General features: G+C 37.2%; 2 protein-coding genes across 3 annotated transcripts in view; both read left to right on the top strand.

Annotated features, from left to right (window-relative positions):
- LOC145229022 (collagen alpha-6(VI) chain-like) overlaps positions 1-15,315 on the top strand; it is a 35,631-nt gene extending 20,316 nt beyond the window's left edge. Inside the window, exons 17-40 of the mRNA XM_080094269.1 lie at positions 386-548; positions 1,021-1,161; positions 1,592-1,782; positions 2,355-2,448; positions 2,709-2,852; positions 3,338-3,483; positions 3,964-4,149; positions 4,763-4,835; positions 5,526-5,687; positions 6,338-6,446; positions 6,880-7,044; positions 7,436-7,547; positions 7,933-8,053; positions 8,287-8,430; positions 8,737-9,069; positions 9,141-9,206; positions 9,561-9,708; positions 10,437-10,578; positions 10,958-11,101; positions 12,351-12,542; positions 13,049-13,126; positions 13,559-13,625; positions 14,596-14,734; positions 14,946-15,315. Coding sequence (XP_079950395.1) covers positions 386-548; positions 1,021-1,161; positions 1,592-1,782; positions 2,355-2,448; positions 2,709-2,852; positions 3,338-3,483; positions 3,964-4,149; positions 4,763-4,835; positions 5,526-5,687; positions 6,338-6,446; positions 6,880-7,044; positions 7,436-7,547; positions 7,933-8,053; positions 8,287-8,430; positions 8,737-9,069; positions 9,141-9,206; positions 9,561-9,708; positions 10,437-10,578; positions 10,958-11,101; positions 12,351-12,542; positions 13,049-13,126; positions 13,559-13,625; positions 14,596-14,734; positions 14,946-14,955 — 3,270 coding nt within the window. The 3' untranslated portion in view covers positions 14,956-15,315. The remainder of the gene's footprint in view (positions 1-385; positions 549-1,020; positions 1,162-1,591; positions 1,783-2,354; positions 2,449-2,708; positions 2,853-3,337; positions 3,484-3,963; positions 4,150-4,762; positions 4,836-5,525; positions 5,688-6,337; positions 6,447-6,879; positions 7,045-7,435; positions 7,548-7,932; positions 8,054-8,286; positions 8,431-8,736; positions 9,070-9,140; positions 9,207-9,560; positions 9,709-10,436; positions 10,579-10,957; positions 11,102-12,350; positions 12,543-13,048; positions 13,127-13,558; positions 13,626-14,595; positions 14,735-14,945) is intronic.
- Positions 15,316-16,489: 1,174 nt separating this feature from the next.
- On the top strand, positions 16,490-19,170 carry LOC145230458 (lysosomal-associated transmembrane protein 4A-like). 2 transcript variants are annotated; one of them, XM_080095890.1, is made up of 7 exons: positions 16,490-16,656; positions 17,192-17,288; positions 17,474-17,547; positions 17,609-17,728; positions 18,162-18,320; positions 18,376-18,456; positions 18,808-19,170. In XM_080095890.1, exons 1-7 carry the CDS (start codon positions 16,579-16,581, stop codon positions 18,895-18,897), a joined length of 699 nt encoding a protein of 232 aa, XP_079952016.1. In that variant the 5' UTR covers positions 16,490-16,578; the 3' UTR covers positions 18,898-19,170. The 2 variants fall into 2 exon arrangements, with proteins under 2 accessions (XP_079952016.1, XP_079952015.1); XM_080095889.1 differs by having other exon boundaries at positions 16,491-16,656; positions 18,805-19,170.
- Positions 19,171-21,116: the final 1,946 nt, after the last annotated feature.

Genomic DNA, 21,116 nt, shown 5'->3' with positions numbered 1-21,116 from the left:
TTGCTGTACCCCTTTCAAATCACCAACCAATTTTCGCACCCCCGCTGGGATTTTGTATTTATATAGAATAGACCTGACCAACCTTAATGATTAAGCATCCACGCGCCCCCTAGGAACAGTTCTCGTACCCCTTGGGGGTGCGTGCACCCCTCGTTAAGAACCCCTGAAATTTAACTATTTCATTAAGGAACTGATAATGCCAAACAGGCGAAATGTGCTTTTCTAAAAACACCACAAACTGGCAAGTTTATTTTGGGGTTTTAACTACTTGTTTTCTGCTATAAAGATGTGACAGACCTGGCCTGTTGATTTAAGCTCCATCGTCAATTTTTTGTGATTAATTGTTAAAAGTTTCAATAAAAAAGGTTTGCAACCGCATTTTTAGGCTGGTATTCATACTTTGGTGTTTGGAGTTGGTGACGAAGCTCCTGCTCAACTTCGCCAGATGGTGGCGCAGGAGGACAACATGTTTCACGCCTCGGGATTCGATGAAATTCAACGAATGCACAGCAAACTTGTGTCGCTGATTTGCGTCGAAGCTGAACCAGGTTCGTTGTGTGTTGTTGCTTCTAATTAGTTGCAAAAGCAATTAGTTGCTGTTACCCTCTCAAGTAATTGGAAAGGAAGATATTATAGCCACCATTTGTTTATGTAGTTTTGACGTTTCTGCAACATTCTAAAATATAAGTTAGATTGAGGAGTCTAAAATGCAGAAACTATACATTACAAAAAACATCATTTGATTATGTTTGTATTTAATATGTTTTAAAATACAAGAAGTTGCCTGGTTTATTGCAATACCCTTTCAAGAGATTTATCGCTGTTAATTGCTATTAAACAAGAGTTTTTTTCATTCAATATTTTGATTTTTCTGCCCAAAAGTACGAAAATTCAACGTGAGATTAGAACCAACATCCTTGTGAGCAGTAAGCGGTCGCGTTAACCACTTAGCTGTCTGCAGTAATCTTCTTGGCTGTCTTACCACTGAATCGCGTTTTTTACTTTGATTTATTTCATCAGAATGCGCAAGCCAGGAGGTGGACATTCATTTTCTGGTCGACGGATCAGAAAGTATTGGAATCGAAAATCTCAACAAAGTAAAAACGTGGATGAAAAATATTGTCAACTCGTTCGATCTTGGCGAGTACACAACCCGAGTCGGTGAGTTGAATCGAGTACATTATGTAAAGTAAAGTATCAAGTGAACTAAGCAGAAGCATACTGTTCTCTAAGTTAACAGGCTTTGAATTAAACCCAAATAAAATCTCATCTTATTGTATTTAAAAATTAGCATGATATTAATACAAAAGCATCGAGCCAATACATGATATAAGCGGTAGGCAGTACACTCTGTTTCGACATATATAGTGTCGTCAGTGCAGCTGGTAACGAGAGATCGGCGGTATGAGCTAATGTAGCCCCTTACACACTCCAGTTTGTTGGCACTCCGGAAATTTCCTCTGCAACTAAATTACTTCAAAATCAAAGAAACTCGCTTATGATGTCCAGCATATGTTTTTTACAGCATCAACGTTTTTTTTACAATTTTAACATATTTTATTAATATTTTTTAATAATCTTTCATTTCCAGCCTTGACACAATACTCGTCCGATATTCGAGCCGAGTTCAGTTTCAGTGAGCACGCCACCAAGCGGGAGATTGCGCACGCCATTGATCAGATGACGTTGATGGGAGGACCCACTTTCACTGGACAAGCTTTGGATCGAATGAGAGAAGAGGGTTTCTCAGAAGACAACGGCGGAAGAAGCGGTGCACCAAAGGTCAGCCTGTTGTTCGCGAATTTTGTAGGTTAAGATAAAGTTTAGGTAAAAACAGCTTGTGTTTAACAAACGTAGAGAACGAAATACCAAGATGGGTCAAATAGTTCGACCAATAATGCTCGGCAATGCTATGTTTTTAAGCAAAAAGAGCCTAACTGTCTCGGTGAAACGTTTGTCTTCAAAATAACATGAGGTTACAAAGAAATATCTGACAGTTTTAATCCACCCGAGCCCGATTTTGTTACTCTTTTAGTTTCACATTTAAATAAATCCATGTATGGTGGGTATTTTTTTCAAAAATTGAAACGTGCAACATCACATAGCACCTAATGTAAAACAAAATCTAAAACTAAACTAAAAGAATTAATGTGAAAAGGTGAACTAAAGTACCTGCGTTAAATAAAAGTTTCTATTGTAAGTTTAAAACTGAAAGACGCAAATGCAATAAATGACAGCATGTCAGGCCTATTAAAGGCATTACCGAATCGAGTCATTCATATATATATATGGCAAAGCAAAGGCTAAAAAAATCTAGCTTGATAATATACTTAAATGTTCTGCATTATACCCAGGTCCTTATCGTTCTCACCGACGGCCGCTCAGGCGATAACATTGAATTTCCAGCCAAAAAACTTCACGACGATGGAGTATACGTGTTTGCAATTGGTATGTTGCCATAATAACCAGTGGTGGGATTCAAATTTTTGTCAGCTGGTTCTATCACAAAAGTCATATCTTCAGCCGATTCTGTTTCAAAAAGTCCATTGACAGTAACTAATAAAGCTAACCGGTTCGCTGATCTCATGAAATTTCGTGAGACAGTTCTATAGAACCGGTGGGAACCTGCTGAATCCCACCACTGATAATAACCCATAATAAAACGTTGTTTACATTTAAATTTAAATCCCGACTTCTGTTTGGTGCAGGTGCTGGGGACACGTGGACTTCGGCTTTACAAGTTATCGGTTCTGCTCCAGTGGTTACGCACGTACAGGAGGCTGCTAGTTATGATGCAATAAACCGGTTTAGAAGGGACTTGGTCGGTGAAATTTGCCGCGAAACTAAACCAGGTATGTCAAGAAATGTCCCAGTGAAAAAAGTAGTTACAAGCTGTTTCCGTCTTTGCCAAATTCAAGGTTTAACTTTAACTAACTTACAGGCAGAAAACTGGAATAGGAATTTTTTACTTGTATTTTAGCAACATGTTTTACTCAAACTGCCACTTTTATAGACGAAAAATGTTGTTTTGTTAGAAATTTAAGTGGACAAAATTTAAATGTTAATCTTACAATTATTGAAAATACGATAGAAAATTTTCACAAATGTTTGTCCAACAATTTTTTACTCAAAATTAAAATTTTTGAAGACGAAAAATGTTGTTTTGTTACGTTGTAAACCAAATTTGAGTTTTAATCTTACAATCATTGAAAATACGATAGAAAAATATTCCATACTTTTTCACAACTGTTTGTTACTTACTGAACCTGACATTTTAAAGACGAAAGACTGACTGAAAAAACAACTTTTCCAGTTCAAACACCATTTTTCACTGCAGAATGCGCGGACAGTGAGATGGACTTGATATTCTTGGTGGATGGGTCATCTTCTATAGGTCAGGACAATTTTGAGGTCACAAAGGAATGGATGATTTCGTTTGTTCGACAATTCGAGATCGGAGAATACAACACAAAGATCGGAGTGGTGAGTGTCACGTGACCTCAAAAACAAGCTTGCCTAAAAATTCTTCAAATTATTTTGCTCCGTTTGATGTATGCTGTTTAGGATTTTTGGGGCTGTTTTTGTTTAAATCTAGGGCACAACTTTATCTGCAATGTCGGCTTCGTCAGAGCTTTTGCGTTGCCACCGGTCGCCAGTGTGTATATTAAACCCAAATAAAAGTCTAAAAAAGCGTGATCCAAAATACGCCTTTTTTTATATGCTCCGCCGCCACATATAGTTTGCAAATAATGTGCAGCCGCATGCATTGTATTCGTGCTTGTGTAGATTTTGCGTACTTGAAATAGACATAACTCCAGCAGAACAAAAATAAAAAAAATTGAACATTTAATGCGAAAAAACAATAAACTTTTAAAACACCATATCACACAGTACGCATTGTTCCAATTTGAAAAACGACATTTAGAACTAAACATAATCAAACCTAACAAATTCTTTCAACAGACTCAATATTCGTCTCAAGTTCGTACTGAGATTGAAATTGGTGAATACGACGGGCAGGCGGAGTTGATTGAAGCCATAAAAAGCATTGAGTTTGCCACTGGACGTACTCACACCGGTTCAGCACTCGATTACATCAGGAACATAGGTTTCTCTGCACAGCGTGGAGCCAGACGAGGTGTCCCTAAGGTAAGTACAGCTAATACAATTGCCAACCTTGCTGTAACTTAACTATACAGAAAAACCGTTTGCCAAAACACTATAATCAATTAACTATTTAGAAGTGTTTAAAAACCACAATGGAAATGTTGTTTTGCAAAATAAAATGATTGTATGTTTTTTAGGATTTTATAGTGTTTTTTAAAATAAGTCACATTTTGAGAAAATGGATGTATATGGTAATTACAGGTTAAATATTACGATGACAAAAAAATGGGTCATGATAAAATGCCGCGATATTCAGAGCGTACCGTCGATTAAACTTTTTTCAGTACACCGCTAGTGGTCAGTAAAGAACACATAAAGTAGCATCCCACGATGTCACAGACACATAGAAAACAACAAAAAGTCCTCCAACTTTTAAACATTTAATGTACTTTACTGAACACAAAACCAGTATGTTGTACACAGTACATGATCTTTCTACCTATAAGGTTTTATTTGTGCAGCTGGTGACAAGGCATTCTTGTTATATATAGGCAATTATCCATTTCACCTTACAGCTTACTTATCATGTTAACATGCTGACGACTAGCGTGCCATTGTAATTATGCCAATCCTAATTGTGTGTGTTTTTCATCAGGTTTTGATTGTCTTTACTGATGGCGATGCACAGGACGAAGTCAGCACTGCAGCCAACCGACTTCGTGCTGTGGGTGAGCAACAATTGCCTAAATATAGAGAGATAGTTCGCAAGGCGTGCAAAAACTAGTTGACCGAGTCGTGATCAACTTTATACATAAACGTGTCCTTAGAGTAAAGAGCGGACTTCCGCTTTTATTATGCATACGTTATAGAGTTGGTGTTTTAAACGTGCATGTTGACTTGTCACGCTATGGCTTGGTCCTGCGCCACTATGTGTTGTTTCTCCGCGAACAATTATGTATGTCTATGTAGCTTTTGTGAAAACCAATGGACATCGGTGATTTTTGTGCTTAGACCTTTGTACATAAAGCAATAATACTAATTGTAAATTTGGCCCAAACAAATGTTTTAACTGCTTTACACACATTAGACATTACAGAATTTCAAGTAACTTAATAAAAGTTAACCGTTTTAAACACTTTTTACTGAAAACACCGTTGCGCTTACTAGTAGTTGTCGACATAGTATTCACATCATTGCAAACCACTATTAGTCAAATAACATAACTTCGCTATGTTTTAACAAACTGTAAACTTTCATATGTCATCCACCATTTATGATGTATGTATACATAACATGTCACCTAAGCAATAACATCTTGAGTGTCCTGTCAAAAACATTCAAATTGTGGTGATTGTGATTTATAATAAGCTACAAACAGTCTATACATAATATTTTAATACTGAATTTGATATGAACAGAAATCGAGGTTTACACAATCGGAGTGGGTCGGGCCAACATGGGTCAGCTGACCGCTTCCATGGCAACGGAATCGCCCAACGCGTATCACGTGAAGAATTATAACGCCATTAAGACGATCCAGAGTCGGTTGCTGCGAAACGTTTGCGAGAGAGTGGAACCAGGTAAGACGATTTAAATTCTTAAAAAGTTGTAAATATTTGTTTTTGTTGATATTTGTGGTAAAGTAAACAAACAACAACACAATTGTTTTACTATTTTCTGTAAACTTAACTATACTATAACACAGTGGTTTCCAACCTTTATCCACGAATTCCTCCCTTAACATTCAAAACATTTTTATTCCTCCCCAAATACTACATAATGAATGCTAAACCATATAAAGAGCATTGAAAACTGGGCCTCACTTTTACAGGTTATATTCCTAGAACTAAAGTGTCTATCTTCAAACCAGATTAACAAAATTCTCCTCTAAAGTTTTAAAAATCCTTCCATGTTGGTTCCATGTTGGGAATTTCTTCCCGGTTGGAAACCACTGATCTAACAGCTTTTTATAATCTGTAATCGTGTAAAACATAGTACACCAGGTCTATTGAAGGCGGCATACCGAATCAGCCGGTCACCAAGCATTTCCATATGGCAAAGCGTAAAACATTCTTTAAAACTGTTTTTACATTGACTTTTGCGACAAAACATGGTGTATATTTTTAGCAATGGTTTAATTCCAGTTTGATAAACCATGTCAAGGATTTGGCCTCAAAAGTTTGGACACATCGGTGTAAGTCAATTTTTTTTCTTGTATTTTGAAATACAGATTGTGCCAACACTGCAACTGATCTTATGTTTCTGGTGGACGGTTCAACTTCTGTGGGTCATCAAAACTGGGCAACTGTAAAATCGTTCATGAAAAATATGACTGAAAAGTAAGTTTCAATCAATGCAACAGGTTTGTTTATCGAAACTCAATCAATATTCTTAAACCTGTTAGCAAGGGTAGCCGTCTGTTTAACATATCCAGTAGACTGTCAAAGCACAAAATTTATGATCTTAAAATAAAGTGTTCAAGAAGACATTTAAATGTTTTGACAGAAATTTGAAAAAAAAGTCGATACTATTTTAATCAGGAGAATTTATGTTTAGAAAACTTGTTTGATTTCAATAGTATGTAGAATGGCAGGTTTTGAAAAAAAAAACAGTTATCCTTACTTGACACCTTCAAATAATTTTTACCCCGTGATCATGTCAAATTTGCCCTCTTGATAAACGTCTGTTGTAGAAAAATCAGTATTAATACGATTCTCATTGTCTACTGTATTTTGGTTCTTAAAAAACGGTGCGGTTTCATTTCAAACTCAGATTCCGTATCGGTGCCGATGTTGTAAGAGTAGGGGTGTTGCAATATTCAACGTGGCCACGAACTGACATTACGATGGGCGAACACAACGACAAGGAAGCTCTGGATGAAGCTATTGACGGTCTGAAATGGAGACTGGGTGATACCTACACTGCTCGAGCACTTCGGTAAAAAGTTTCTTCATAGGAAGAGACACATATTATAAAAGTATATCCCCTTAAATAGAATCTTAAAACTAAGCTGACAACTTAAGCGAGAAATACATGCAAAACCTACTTCTTTTGGAGAATGTGTGCAAAGTTATATAATTTAAAATAGAATCAGGCAAACATGTGATTTATGATCATATTTATTACCATCAAACATACCTAATAATTGGTTAATCAAAGTAAATTTAAGTCATGAAAACTCAAATTTACGAATAATTCAAAGTAAAGATTTTTCTTGTCTACACCTTGCCATATCGGAATGCTTGCTGTGGCGATACTGTGGTTAAGACCGTTTATTGGTGTTCTTTGATAAGATGGTTTATCTAAAATCGCGTTTGCTTGTTTGCAGTTATGTTTCACGAAGCTACGCCGAAGCCGAAGTTCGTCCAAATCTGATTGCAACAAAGTTACTGATTGTTATCACAGACGGAAGACCACAAGATCAGGAGAGGGTTGCTGATGTAAGTACAACTCATTCATTGACGTTTGTGACATAGCTTACTAGTCATGTAACTTACTGTACAAGACAAATGCAACTATTTATGGGTCTGCTTCCCAGAAAAGGGCACATATTTTTGATGGCTTTAGCCTTCTTCAAATATACACCCATGTTAAGTTTTGTATCCAAATTTGATCCTCCTGAAGTTTGACCCTGGATGACCCAGCGGTTTACCCACAGGCCCCCAAAACGTATGTTTTAAGCAACGAATTAACATGATTTGTTAAAGTAAAGTTTATAAGATTAGTTTGGTTACTGTTATTTTCCTACATAAGATAGTCAACTGTACATCAACTAAACATTCACATTTGTTAGTTAAATTTTCAAACATGATTTTATTTGTATAGGCTGTGAGGACTCTACACAGTCAGGGATGGAGAATCTTTGCTATCGGAATCGGTCAAGTTGCCATCAGCGAACTTGGTGTTCTTGCATCAGATCCTGATTATGATCATGTTTTTCACGCTGGTATAAAATGTTATCATTATTTTTTACCACCCAAGCTTAGTTTAAACCGTAATGTCATCAATATATGTCAATCAATTGAGCTGTAAACTATGTGTAGATCTAACCATCTGTAAATTTGATTTAGTTTCAAATCAAAACAAAAGTTTTCCAATCGTAACAACAAAGTATTCAAATTGTTTGTGTAAAGTTGTCATTTTTGTCAGTGCGATTTAAGGACGTTTTGTACTTACCAGATGACTACAATTCGACCAGCAAATTCCAAGGTCGCCTTACACGTCTGATTTGTCACGACTCTGACTTCGGAACAGTTGAGCCAAGTACTACCAGCAACGTGCCATCAAGAAGCAAGACCGTTACTCCGGGCACCAACAGAAATGGTGGGCATTGCCATGCCATGGTCAATGGTCTTTTTGCATGTTGGTTGTGTTTTAGCGGATATGGCATTGTTGGTTGGTTAACAGGTTGCAACCATAACATATCGTGAAAAAAAACGTTTGAGTGGCACTTTTTGTTGTAAAAGTGAAAACTTACAAAACAATACTGCGTTGTTTCTTGATAAATAGAAATATTCGTTAAAATGGTTTGATGCACTTTTAGTTAAATACGGAAAAACAAAAAATGTTCAGTGTTTCAGGACATTAACATAAATTGCATTTCGTTTACAAATACATTTTTCGTCACAGAACCAGTAATCATTAGAAGCTCTCTAAGAAACCCATCTCGTTTGTCGTCTGGCAACAATTGGTCACCCAAAACACCACCACGCGTGACGTCAACGACTGGTAGTGGGAGAAACCAACCGTCGGGTCTGACGTCATCAAGCAACAAACACAGCAACCAACCATCTGGTCGTTTGCGATCAACCAGTCAAAACACCAACCAGCCATCTGGTCTTTTGTCTTCAACCAGCCGTAACAACAACCAACCATCTGGTTTAACATCAGAACCATCTGGATTAAAACCGAGTCCGGCTTCTTTGACTGCTGCTACATCACGGACGCCGCCAAAGCAAAAGCGTAAATTCATTTTTTGACCAGTCCCGTAATGGTTGTTAATGGATGGTTAATGTGGTTGTTGTGATTTTTAGATATTTTGAACGGCACTGGCAACGGGTCTTGTCCAGCTCTTCGCCGCGAAGGCAAAAGGACGGCAGGTATAGGCTATGTGTAAATGTTTCAGATTTTTTTCATGCCATAAGGATGTAAAATCCAATACCTCCGTTTTCGTGGCTACTTTGTTGCTGTGTTAAAAGTTACCCACAGTTACCCCAGTACACCATTTTTCTCTGCGACTCTGATAATTTGTGTATGTGACCCGCATTTAACAAAGATTTATCACCCTTATGAACCGTAGCGCTGTTTTTGAATATCCCAAATTGTGTGGTTTTGTTATTCATATGCATAAGTTGACCTGAAAACGACACCATCATTATAGAATAATAGTTATAAATGACTCAATTGAATACAATTCTGTACGTCACTAACCCCGTGACCTTATGCTCTTTCAGGTGTGGATTTTCTGGATGCAATGGGAGCAAGGTCAAGCTCAAGGTTATCCTCACGGTCCGTGAACTTGGGAAAACAGCGACGTGGCAGTTCTGCAAACCTCAAATCGTTACGTATCAGATCAGGAGCAATCCCCATAATGGCTTTTACGTGAGCATTTTTTTTCCTTGTGCAGGTTTTACGATAGGATTTACCCCAACGGAAACGTACGTAGTGTGGTACTAAAATAAGCCGGCCTTTTTGCCCGTGTAAGTAGTCAATTCATGCAGAAATTTGCATACGTCACGATGTATAGAGCTGCTTACATCCGCTACAGTCACCACCTTTTGTGAGGAGTTAAAATTATACCAACAACCGTTTCTATGTTGGTGGTGCTGCGTAATTTCCTAAAAAACGGTTGACCTTGCATTTGTATGTAGTTCGTATCCATGAACCTTTAACCGCCAGCAGACAATTGTTTCACCTTCTGGGTATGGGATATAAAAAATTCAGTGCGTGTTTCCGCTCTAATTTAAATGGGATTTCCTTCGATTGCCTCTACTATGATGTTCAGATTTCTTTTTTATAGAGCATAGCCAGATTTAAATTACCATGCCTAAAAAGGTTGTGAAATGGACGGTACGCCATACACTATTTTACACCACTGTATTGGATATGAAAGGCATACCATAGCCGAACTTAATTTGAGATTTTCTGATTTTTGCATCAACTAGTTTTAAGCCAATTCCAGCTTAGGCAAATATTACTGTTATCCGAAACACATACACTTATATGATAACAACTTTTCATAGGTTTCTTCCAATTTCGAAGTTTAAAACGTTTCGGATTGCTATCTTGCCATAGCTTTTCTGTTTATCTTTAGAACTATATTTTTGCAGGCAACTTTTACCGGAAGGCTTACCGATTGAATTCGCTTTCATTGCCACGTTCCGTATGCACGGGAAGACTATTAAAACAAGATGGACACTGCTGAATATTGTTACACCGTCTGGATCCACTCTGTTCTCCGTATCTTTCAACGTGAGTATAAAAACATCATACGTCAGGTTGCTTTAACATACAAATATAATAGTATCATACAAATTTTGCAAAGAATTTGCAAACTTCCGGTAATGGGGGTATTGTTGTTCTGGTGATAACATGATTTAAAATACTGTATGACAAAAAAATCAAAAATAAACGTTTAAGAAAAAAATAGTTAAAATTGCAGCATTGCTTAAAATTGCAAATACACCTCCAAAATATTTCTTGAGGTCAATGTGTAAAATCATTACGCGTCTAAAAACCCGAAATGCTTTTGTGCTGCCTAAAATATACGTTATGGTTTGACACTAGATACCATAAAGTATGCTTCAACACAAAGATACAGCTTTAATAACTCCACATTGTATTGTTACAGGGTCCTCGGAAATCGATTATAATATCCCGAGCGTCAACGACATCCGCAACAACAGTCCAGACTTCAGCACTTGGTGGTCCGTTGGTTGCGAAACTGTTTGACCGAACTTTTCACAAGCTTGAACTGCTAGCTGATGCTCAAGGGGTGAGAATTTACCAAATGTTCTGATTTTTTTGAATGCAACACATAGAAACGGTATTGGCCCATAGCAAGACTTTTTGCACTTACCACTAAAGATTCTCGGGCGAAATTCCAAGTGTGATGCGAAAATAATCGTCTAGGCAGAATTTAGAGTTTTTACGATATTTGAATTTTCATCAGAGCGCCCGAACCTCATTTTGATGTTATTTGTTACTAAACGCAATCACATCCACCATGTTAAAAATGCAAATTAATTTAGTTAGAATTGTATTTTTTAAGTCTGCAAAGTGTCCTGTGAAAAAAATTAATATAAGGCATGCATAAAACGCTTAGGGAGCACTGCTGTAAACGATAAAAGCTTCGTAATTTCGAATGATTTATTTCGGTCACTGACTAAGCTTTACTGAAACGAACATTAAACTTGTGAACAAAATTAAGTGGATCATACGTGTTTTAAATCATAATAAACACAGTAAATATCTTCTGTCGTGTTTTTTTTAGCAAAATTCTTTGTGAAAACCATTTGTTGTGCTGTTTTACGTCATTATTAGACCTTACCTTATAGATACTATTGGTATCGATTTATGTGTATTGAAACCTTGACTGCGGGTCGATATTCGGGCACTTAAGAGCGACAGGGAAAGCAAACACCTTTTTTACTCTTGGCCAAAACGGATCAATACTAGCGGCATACAGAAGCGCCCGAATCGACACAAATTACCCGGCAGAAACCGAATTTGGATAAAAAAAAACTCTGATTTCATCTTTTGCGTACACAACTTCCAAGCGCAAAACATGTCCTTTCTGCTTAATTGTGCAGGACAGGCTCTTTTACTGATGTGGCCTCTCACATTACTGATGATGGCATGAGCATTTGCGGAAACGTTTGAATAATAAAGCATGTCGCTTTTTACGTCAATTTGGACCGTTATTTTCCTTGGGCCGGTTCTTTCACACTATGGGCAAAACTAATATCGCGTCTACTGAGAATGGTTTTGAAATTGTGACCAGATCCCGAACGTACAAGCTCAAAACCCGACCGAAAAACATGTTAGTAAATCTTGTATAGGCCCGAAAGTTAGATTTTTAAGGTGGCGTCACAACACAAATGTTACCGAGTGTAAAGTGAGGCCCGAAGGTCTTTATATTCAAACACTGAATCACAACCTAAAAAGCCGACTTGGCCTAGGCTTAAGTTATAGCAACAGTAGCCAATTGTTCCCATCACAATGTCGCTTCTTTGTTTATCAAGGTCACGGTAATGGTCGACTGCCAGCAGGTACCCACTCAAGTGAAGCACCAAGCAGCTTTTGTCGACTACACTGGCGCTGTGTTGGCGTTTCTACCTCGCAGCAACGCTTCAGCGATCATAGACTTGCAAGATTTGACGATAAGATGCGACGCTGATGAGGCCGAGGACTGTTGCGAAATTCCAGGCAGCAAGGTGCGCGTTGCCCATTCATTTATGATGTTTTTTCCTCTAAGTCTAAATAGGATTTGCCTTCATTTGCATTTAATTTCTTTTATCTTCAGCCGCTTACGATAAACAACTGTTTTCATTCAGTGGTTTCCAACTGGGAAGGGATTCCTCCCAATGGAGAGATTTTAAAACTTGTTAAACTCCAATTCACTTTAATTTTAACATTTGGTTTGTAATTATACGCTCAAGTTCTGGGAATATAGCCTGTGAAGTTAATAAAATACCCATTTTCAATGATCTTTGTATGCTTTAGCATCCACCATGTAGCGTAATAGGGAGGAATGAAAATGATTTAAATAATTAAGGGTGGAGTTCGTCGAAAAAGTTTGTGAACCACTTTTCTTATTAATACACCTTTTGATGTAAGGTGTCACACTATGTATAGCTTCAAATTTCCTTAGGTTTCCTTTAACTGTGTAGTTTGGACTTTTTAAGCTACTAGATTTCAAATAAATTGCTTTACTTCACAGTGTTCGACTTTGACAAGATCATTTTCGCCCACGGTATCAGGAACCTGTGGTTGCTTGCCTGAACAGAAAAGCCCCGAGGTAACGTATCAACTTGCTTGTTCGAGACCTAAACACAATAGTTCCTTCCCTGGAGAAAATAACCACAAGCTCGTCTGGTTTAAATAATTCAGTCGCCCGACGAAACGTTGTGGTAAAAATGTCCGTTAGCCGCGTTGAATTGAAACGGAGCGTTGGACAACCAAAAGACTTAACATGGTTAACACAAATCCTAATTCATGGTGTTAACCAGTTGCCTCGAACTTGCCGTACAGCTCTACTACCCTTTTTGAAACCTTCTTAATGCCAGACGTTATAATTTTTGGAAAATCAAGAAATGTTGCTTTATCCATACATGTTGGCTGTTACTAATAGAGCGATCAACCGTTTTGTTTTCCCCGAAACACATTGTTTACTATTTGATTTTTATAACTTTGTAATCGCGTAGAAATGAATTTGTCCATTATGTTACAGGTGCGGAAAGCAGAAGCTAAGGAAATTACCAAGTTGGCTACAAAAATTGCCACACAACTGGTCGAGGGTAAGTTGACAAAAACAGTAACGTTTTCAATCTATTATATAGGGTCATAACAGGGAGTGACAAAACAGTTACCAAAAAACATTGCCACACAATAGCAACATATCGATTACTGGTGCTTCAAACCATTGTATGTATATTACGTGTGGTTCTTGATGGGCATTTTGGTCACGCTCGCATATGTCTCAATGTGTAGGCGGACTGACTGTCTGCGAAGCTACCAGCAGTGTACTGCGTCACCAGTTTTGATTATGTCATTGCCTTATTTTTGTCCATTTTTAACCCACATATTTGAACTAACGTTAAAACATCAAGAATATCTAGCCTGAAGAGATACTAGGTTCCGTGTTTGTTGAAGTATTTTTTTACTATGGCTCTCCTTGTTTTTAAGCTTCCAACAGTTATATTGTGTCTTCAGTTTTGATTATGTCATCGCGTATTTTTGTCCATTTTTACCCGCATATTTGAACTAAAGATAAAATATGCGTGTTGAAGAAATATTCATTTAATATGGCCCTTTTGTGATATAAGGTCACGTGTTTTTTAAACCTGTTTTGGTTGATACCTTTTGGACATGAAAGAGTTGTCCATCAACTTTGTTTAGATTTTAACGCACTGTGGACGTTTCGAAAACATAAAACACACGATTATTTGTTGTGAAATTGGGACACGTTTCAATTTAAAATAGTTACCAATGCCAAGCTATTACTCATATGCTTTCGCAAGGCTTTTGTTTTAATACTGCTAGCGCAGAACCACTTTTATTATGGGAAAAATCATGCCACCTTTTTACTCAGGTCAAAATCATTCCATCAAAAAACAGGTTTAATTTACAAAGCAATGATACGAAGGCAAAAAGCCTTGGATCAACATTTGCGCTGTAAATCTTCTCAGCAACAAGACGAGCTTCTTCCAAGAAAAGCTAGTAAATGTTTTACAAATCAGTCAAACAAATATTGGTTTGTTTGTACAGAGAAATTCGGAAGGCTTCTCGCGTTTTTCGACCTTACCCCTGAGGATCTGCTGGACAGCGAAACTTCACAACGATCGGTGCAAATCCTAAATCGCAGAGCCGCTGAATCAAGGCGTACCTCTTCGCATACAAAAGCTAGGTTGGTATTAAATTTGAAGCTTGTAAACGTAAGGAAATCTTTGTTTACAATGCACCGTTTTTGTGCGGTAGATTGTGCCACGTACACCGCCTGTTGTTTTAGGATCTCTCCTTAACTAAATAGGGTGAAAATTGTTGAAAGGACACTGTCAAAATAGATATCCTGACAAACAAAAAGCAGTCTTCTTTATCACACTATTTTCATTTTTCAGACGATCCTGAAATTCTCTCAACCGAAAAAGCAAGTCATGCATTTGAAACATATGCCATTCTGTGTGCCACAAAACTGTTACTGCATATTCGTAAGCGTGTAAAACACTGCCTACCCATACGTAAGCGTGTAAAACACTGCCTACCCATAAAATATTGCTGTAGTTTTTGTTGCAGGTGTAGGCTATATTGTTGACCGATTTTTGGAATTGTGGGTATTTTGTGCCATTTTCTTCATTATCGTTATGCTTTTGTACAATTATTACTTTTCCTGTACATATATGTATATTAAGCCACATATATTTTACTATCGTTTGTACTTTTGTGTAAAGCGCAATATTTTAGACAAAAATAAATCCCACGACAGCACTAAACAAATATATGATTTTGTTGGAAATGCAGGCCTATTTTAAGAAGTAAAATACGATGTGTGAAAACGAATTAACACATAGCCTTTAGTTTTCAAAAGCAACACGACCTATGTAAGAAAAAGTACAGTTTGTTTTAAAATGGAAAAAACCCAAACGCAAACAACAAGTAATAATGTTCGGTCTATTGGAAATACCCAGTATTTTTCACCGCTTTAACATTTTCGAATGAAGTTTTTGCCTTTTTTCTCCAAACGGGAAATGGCGACAGCGCATTGTGCAAACGAAACTAGATTCGTGAAGGAAATAGGAACTGTAAGCTGCATCACGTGACCACATACCTTCAGCTCGTTTGGTTCCTCTTTCTTTCTCTCTGCGCTTCACCACAATTTCGCACGTGACCGTATACGCCAGTAAGCAGTTCCTCTTTTTTTCTCGCGTAACCTACGTTTCCTAACTCCTCCAGACACAGCTTGGCGAGTGTTTGTCTGGACTGCGGTTTGGTTGAGGGTTGAGGCTTCAGGAAAGACATAGTTTGAATCAGTTGACAGTTGGCACTAAAATGCATCTATCAATCATATGAGATCCTAAAACGGAGCAGTATTATATTTTTATGTTACCTAAGCCCTATTTCGCAACATTTTGTATTCTGATTTTCAACATAAAGTATAAATTTGTTCATTTATTTAAAATGCTTGGGCTGAACCATTTTGTTTAGTTATCGCCTTTTTCAAGGTAATATATGTTTATACAGTTTGGAAATGTTAAGTAGTGCGAACTGTTGGTAAACTTTAGAGATGACTCGCAACAATTCGAACTGCAGTCGAGATAATTCTGCTCGATGACGCGAGGTCAGGTGACCAATCTGTTGACGAGTTTCGTCTGTTTGCGTCGACGCCATGTTTGTGCGAGGTTTTGCAATGTTTTTTGTCGAAAAGCGTTAATATACCTATGAAAATAGTGTTGAATGGTTCATTAACTTATGCAAGTTAAGTTTGGTTAAGATAATAACGGAAATATAGACAGAATCTAAGTCGTGACGTAAAATCAAAAGTGTTTTAACAAGTTCATTAAAGCAGGTCTATTGTTTGTTTGTTTTGGGGAAAAGCAAACTTTTAGTACTTGTGAAGGTTTATTTTTTGCGTTAGTGGTATATACAGAATAACTTAAAGTTGCAAAAGAAACGTACATAAAAAACTGCATTTTTAGAGATTATAAGAAAGCCAGTTTTATCTGTTATTGAAAAACAAACTTTTAGTGAACAAACATGACCGGGTCAACTCCAAGATGTTGTGGATGTATCAACATTCTAACTGGCACCACAATCTTGGTGGTGCTGTATTTGGTAAGTTATAAATTTATCTTCGAAAGTTTATTGTATAGCTTTTGCAGCACAAGTTCTAACTGATAATAAATTAAATTGTCAGACTGGATTTCAAGACAATACAGAACTAAATATTCAGCAAACAAGCCAATAAAGCATTGAATACGTAATAAGAGTTTTGTCTCTGCATGCTCCTAACAAAATTTCAACAAAAAATCTGGTTTCCTGAATATTGGAAGTTTGCGTTAAATTTGGGGAATATGCAATGTGTTTTTATGTCCAGTTTTTTATAGTTTCATTTTGAAGTTATTAGATGTTTGCAGCAGATAAGATTAATTTTAGTCATTGCAATGATTTAATTAAAAGCAAACAAATTGTCTTAATTAATGAGGATTTCCTAGGAATTTTTTTGTTTACTTCCTAAATCTGACATATAGAGAAACCCTAGTACTGTTAAATCATAATTGTTTTTTCTTGCTGCATACAGTAAAAAGTAAGTCCATAAAGACACAAGACTGTATATATATGTGTACAAATATAAGAATTCTTGTTGTAGATTGGTGGCAGTTTATGCACTGTTTCTGGAGTGATGGGCCTAGCACGAAACACTGACTATGGTGCTTATGGTGAAATGTATCATAGCAGCAGTACAAGTAAGAACGAACTAAAAGCTGAAATATTTACCGTTAAACTGAAACTTACATCCATTTTTCTTCTGAACACAGTGTTTTTATTAAATCATTCTGTAAGATTTGTGGTTGCTTTTAGAAAATTATTATTTTTTGCACTTTATATACTTTGTTTAAATAATGGTAAATAATTGTGTTACAACTTGCAGCCAGCTGGATTAATCTTGCAAATGGTCTTCTTGTCATGCTCTTTGCCAGCCTGGCCCTTCACAGTCTCAGAAATGTAAGTGTTTGTTACAGTGTTTTTTCACCTCATGATAACAAACAATTACCTTGTTCAACAGAAACGCTCTGGATACATGATGCCACTGTTTGTCTACCAGTTGTTCGATATTCTGTGCTATGTGATCGTGATTGGGATCATTATCATCTATTGGTCGGCTATTTACAATTATATTGAAGAGGTACACCAGTTATTATATATACTAGAACAGGGGTGGGCAACCTTCAGCCCGCTGGCCAAATGCGGCCCTTGATTAAGGTTGTGCAGTCGCAGAGACGCTTGAATTTGAAATGTACTGACAAACGAGTCCAACTATTATATATTTTTAAGCAGATTAATGTGCCCAAGCAACATGTGGCTAGAATAAAATGCGAATTTTACTTATCGTTAAGCATATTTGGTAAGCAACAAAGTAAAATCACCTTGTGTTATATAAAGGTGCGGCCCACAATCTAATTTTGGCTATTGTATTTGGCCCCACAGTAACAAAGGTTGCCCACCCCTGTACTAGAACTAATCCTAAGTGAGAGATGGTGTAATAACAAAGTTCATCATTGATCATAAATTACTGCAGTAAAAATCTTAGTTATGTTACAAGTACCTTTATTTTTCAGTATGTTTCCATGATGGGATCTGATGTACAAGAGTCCTTCAATAGCATTAGCCCATCTACATTCAAAGGCATTGTGATTGGCACATTGGTTCTTTTCATGCTGATCAAAATCTACTTTGCCACTGTAGTGTACAGGTGTCACAAACATATTGTGACCCAGGTAAGGATTTACCTGTCATAGTTAAGGGTCATTTTATAAAACATTTGTATTTTAGGCATTTGCCCCACAACCTATTTCCACTCTTGCATGGAACCAGGCATCTGTTGAAAATGGCATCCACATTTACAACTACAGGGTAAAAAAAAAAGGCTAAAATTTATGCTTTTCTTAGTGTAGTTTATATTAGAAACAGTAGATAAACTGAAGAAGAAGCCAGAATAAAAACAATCTCCCAAAAGCCAACGGCAATATCGGTTAAGGTGTCGTAAAAATAATTTTATTGTGTGAGGGTGTCAATGTTACCTCATGGTGTATATTAAATACAAACAGCACAATAAATTTTAAGTTTAGATTGATTTGATACTCCATCGGTACTGGAATAACAATTGTCCTGCTAGACATTCTTTGGAAAACACATGATTTTTTGTTGTTTATTAAATATTTTACGATTGCAATCATATGTAAGTTAATATTTTACTTTTAGCAGCCACCAACTTACACAGATGTGCAGAAGATCCCCTTGGTGGAAGATGTGGAGCCAGTTGATGACCAAAAGCCACCAGTTTATGCTGCCTAAAATGCAGCAAGTTGACACGAGTACACAAAGAGTACTGCACATTGTACAGCCTATTAACATTAACCCTAATTTTGTTGTCTAATGTGCTGTCTGGCAATTTTTTTATAGGTTTGGTTTTTAGTACCTTTCTTAAAGTTCCCATGTTTTTCTTTAATTTCGTTGTGCTTAGTAACCATTGTTAATAACCATTTTCTTCTTATTTCCAGCAACGTCCTTTTTTGGAAACAAACTGTTCGCACATTCATGATAATACACTAGCATGCTTTTTCTGTATGTTATGGATTCTATTGTGTGTTGAAATCTAGTCAAGGCGTTAACATTAGTGCAGGATGGAAAGTAGAAATGAACAGAAAAGAGGCACAGCAATACCGTTAGTACTTTGAGGTAATGGAATTGTAAAACTAAAGGTGACTGTTGAAAAGATTGAAACACAACACCAGTTACGTCACAGCCCTGAAATGAAACTCTAATACAGGCAGGCGGGCATAGTGTGCTGTTCAGAGACCCCTTTTTTATTATGTTTTACAACAAAAGAGTTGTAATTCTAACCGTGACACCTTTGTTGTCGCCATTGTGTGCGCTTTGTGCGTAGACCGAGAAAAGCTAAAACCTGATGAACTATAGTGTATATGAAATGTCCTTGAAATCCCACCACAAAGAACGTTGTTTCTAACTTTAAAAAATGTTGAAGTTTTGTTCTTCTGCCAGTAAAAAGCGGTAAAAACTTCATTTGATCGTTTTCAATGAAGTTGAGTGCACGTTAGTACCGCGTATTTGATCTTAGCAGTCAACATTAGGCCTAGACATGTTTATGCAAAGACAATAAATTGCACGCGAAATTGTTTCAAAGAAGCTTAATTGGCAGAATCACGCAAATTCCGAAGAGAGCGGGGAAACAGCTCCTACAGAAAAAAATATATTTAATTTTTGCTCCTTACAATATTTTTGACACGTTATTTACCGAAAGAGAAATGTTTGAAAATTGCAAATTGCCACATATGGCTTTGTTTGCATTGCGCATAATTGTAGCCCTCGTACAACATACACGGTTGGAAGCGCTTTGTTTTTTCCTCTAGGATTGCTCAAAAGGTCGAGACTTTCTGTTTACGAAAGCGAACAAATCCTTCCGGTAATAATACAAATATATTTTTCATGTGGCAACGGAAATACGCTAACAGCCTCGCACCAAAGTCAGGCAACGCACATGGATAGCCTATCCTTTCTTCGTAAACCCAAACAAAACACCATGAACCCGCAAATGCGTACAAATCTTACACAATAGGCTAATTAGACGAAACTAGATCAATGAATGTTCTAGTAGAAGACATTCCGTCTTGTAACTTTTCACAAACGAGTGGTTTGCAAAACTGCTAGCTACGTGGAATAGCCTACATGGTTTAGAAGGGTTTGTAAACGTGGGCTACAAATTTATAGCAAGTTTTGTAACAAAATGTAAGGGACATTTCATGTAGGGTCTGTTGTAGGGTATTTATAAATGGGGCTTTTGCAACCTAAAGGCTAGGATCTACCGTTTAAACCAGGGAGTCGAACCGCTTGTCATATGGGTTCAGGTTCGGTTCGGGTTCACTTCGTTTTGTTTTTAACGGTTCGGGTTCGGTTCAGGTTTTTAAAAATGTTCATTTTCGGGTTCGGGTTTTGTTCCGGTTTGGGCAAATTATCCGGTCCGAACCGGTTTGCGGTTTTTAAACCGGTTCAAATTTTTATTCGTTTTAATTTAATTCTACCCATCTTCTACTTTAGCCTTATCAAACTCCAAAATAATTTTGACCGGGCACTGTTATTTTTGACACGCCCTATAAGTGTTATCTAACGTGTTTTTCAGTGCACTGTTTTGAAAAAAAATCACAAAATATAAAACGGACTGAATTGTTTTCTGGTTCAATTCCGGTTCGGGTCTGACGCCAAACAAAAGATAGGGTTCAACTCCGGTTCGGGTTTTTTAAAAATCGTCATTAGCGGTTCGGGTTCGGTTCGGGTTTAATGAAATTAACCGCTCAAACCGGTTCGCGGGTTCGGGTTCAGTTCCGGTTCGACTCCCTGGTTTAAACAGTTCTTTGGTTTTTGCAAAACGGATTTTAGCACAACGGCGCACTCAATTTGCTTGTATTTTGTATGCTATGAAGCGGTTCGGTGAAGCGGAAGTTTTCAACCTGATTTACTAAACTAAACATATTGCATTGGTGCGTTGTCTCCACTGT

The sequence above is a fragment of the Phallusia mammillata genome, chromosome 5 (genome assembly GCF_965637545.1).
Source record: "Phallusia mammillata chromosome 5, kaPhaMamm4.hap1.1, whole genome shotgun sequence".
Classification (NCBI taxonomy): domain Eukaryota; kingdom Metazoa; phylum Chordata; class Ascidiacea; order Phlebobranchia; family Ascidiidae; genus Phallusia; species Phallusia mammillata.
The sequence above is the reverse complement of the archived record's forward strand: the minus strand, read 5'-3'. Positions and strand labels throughout refer to the sequence as shown.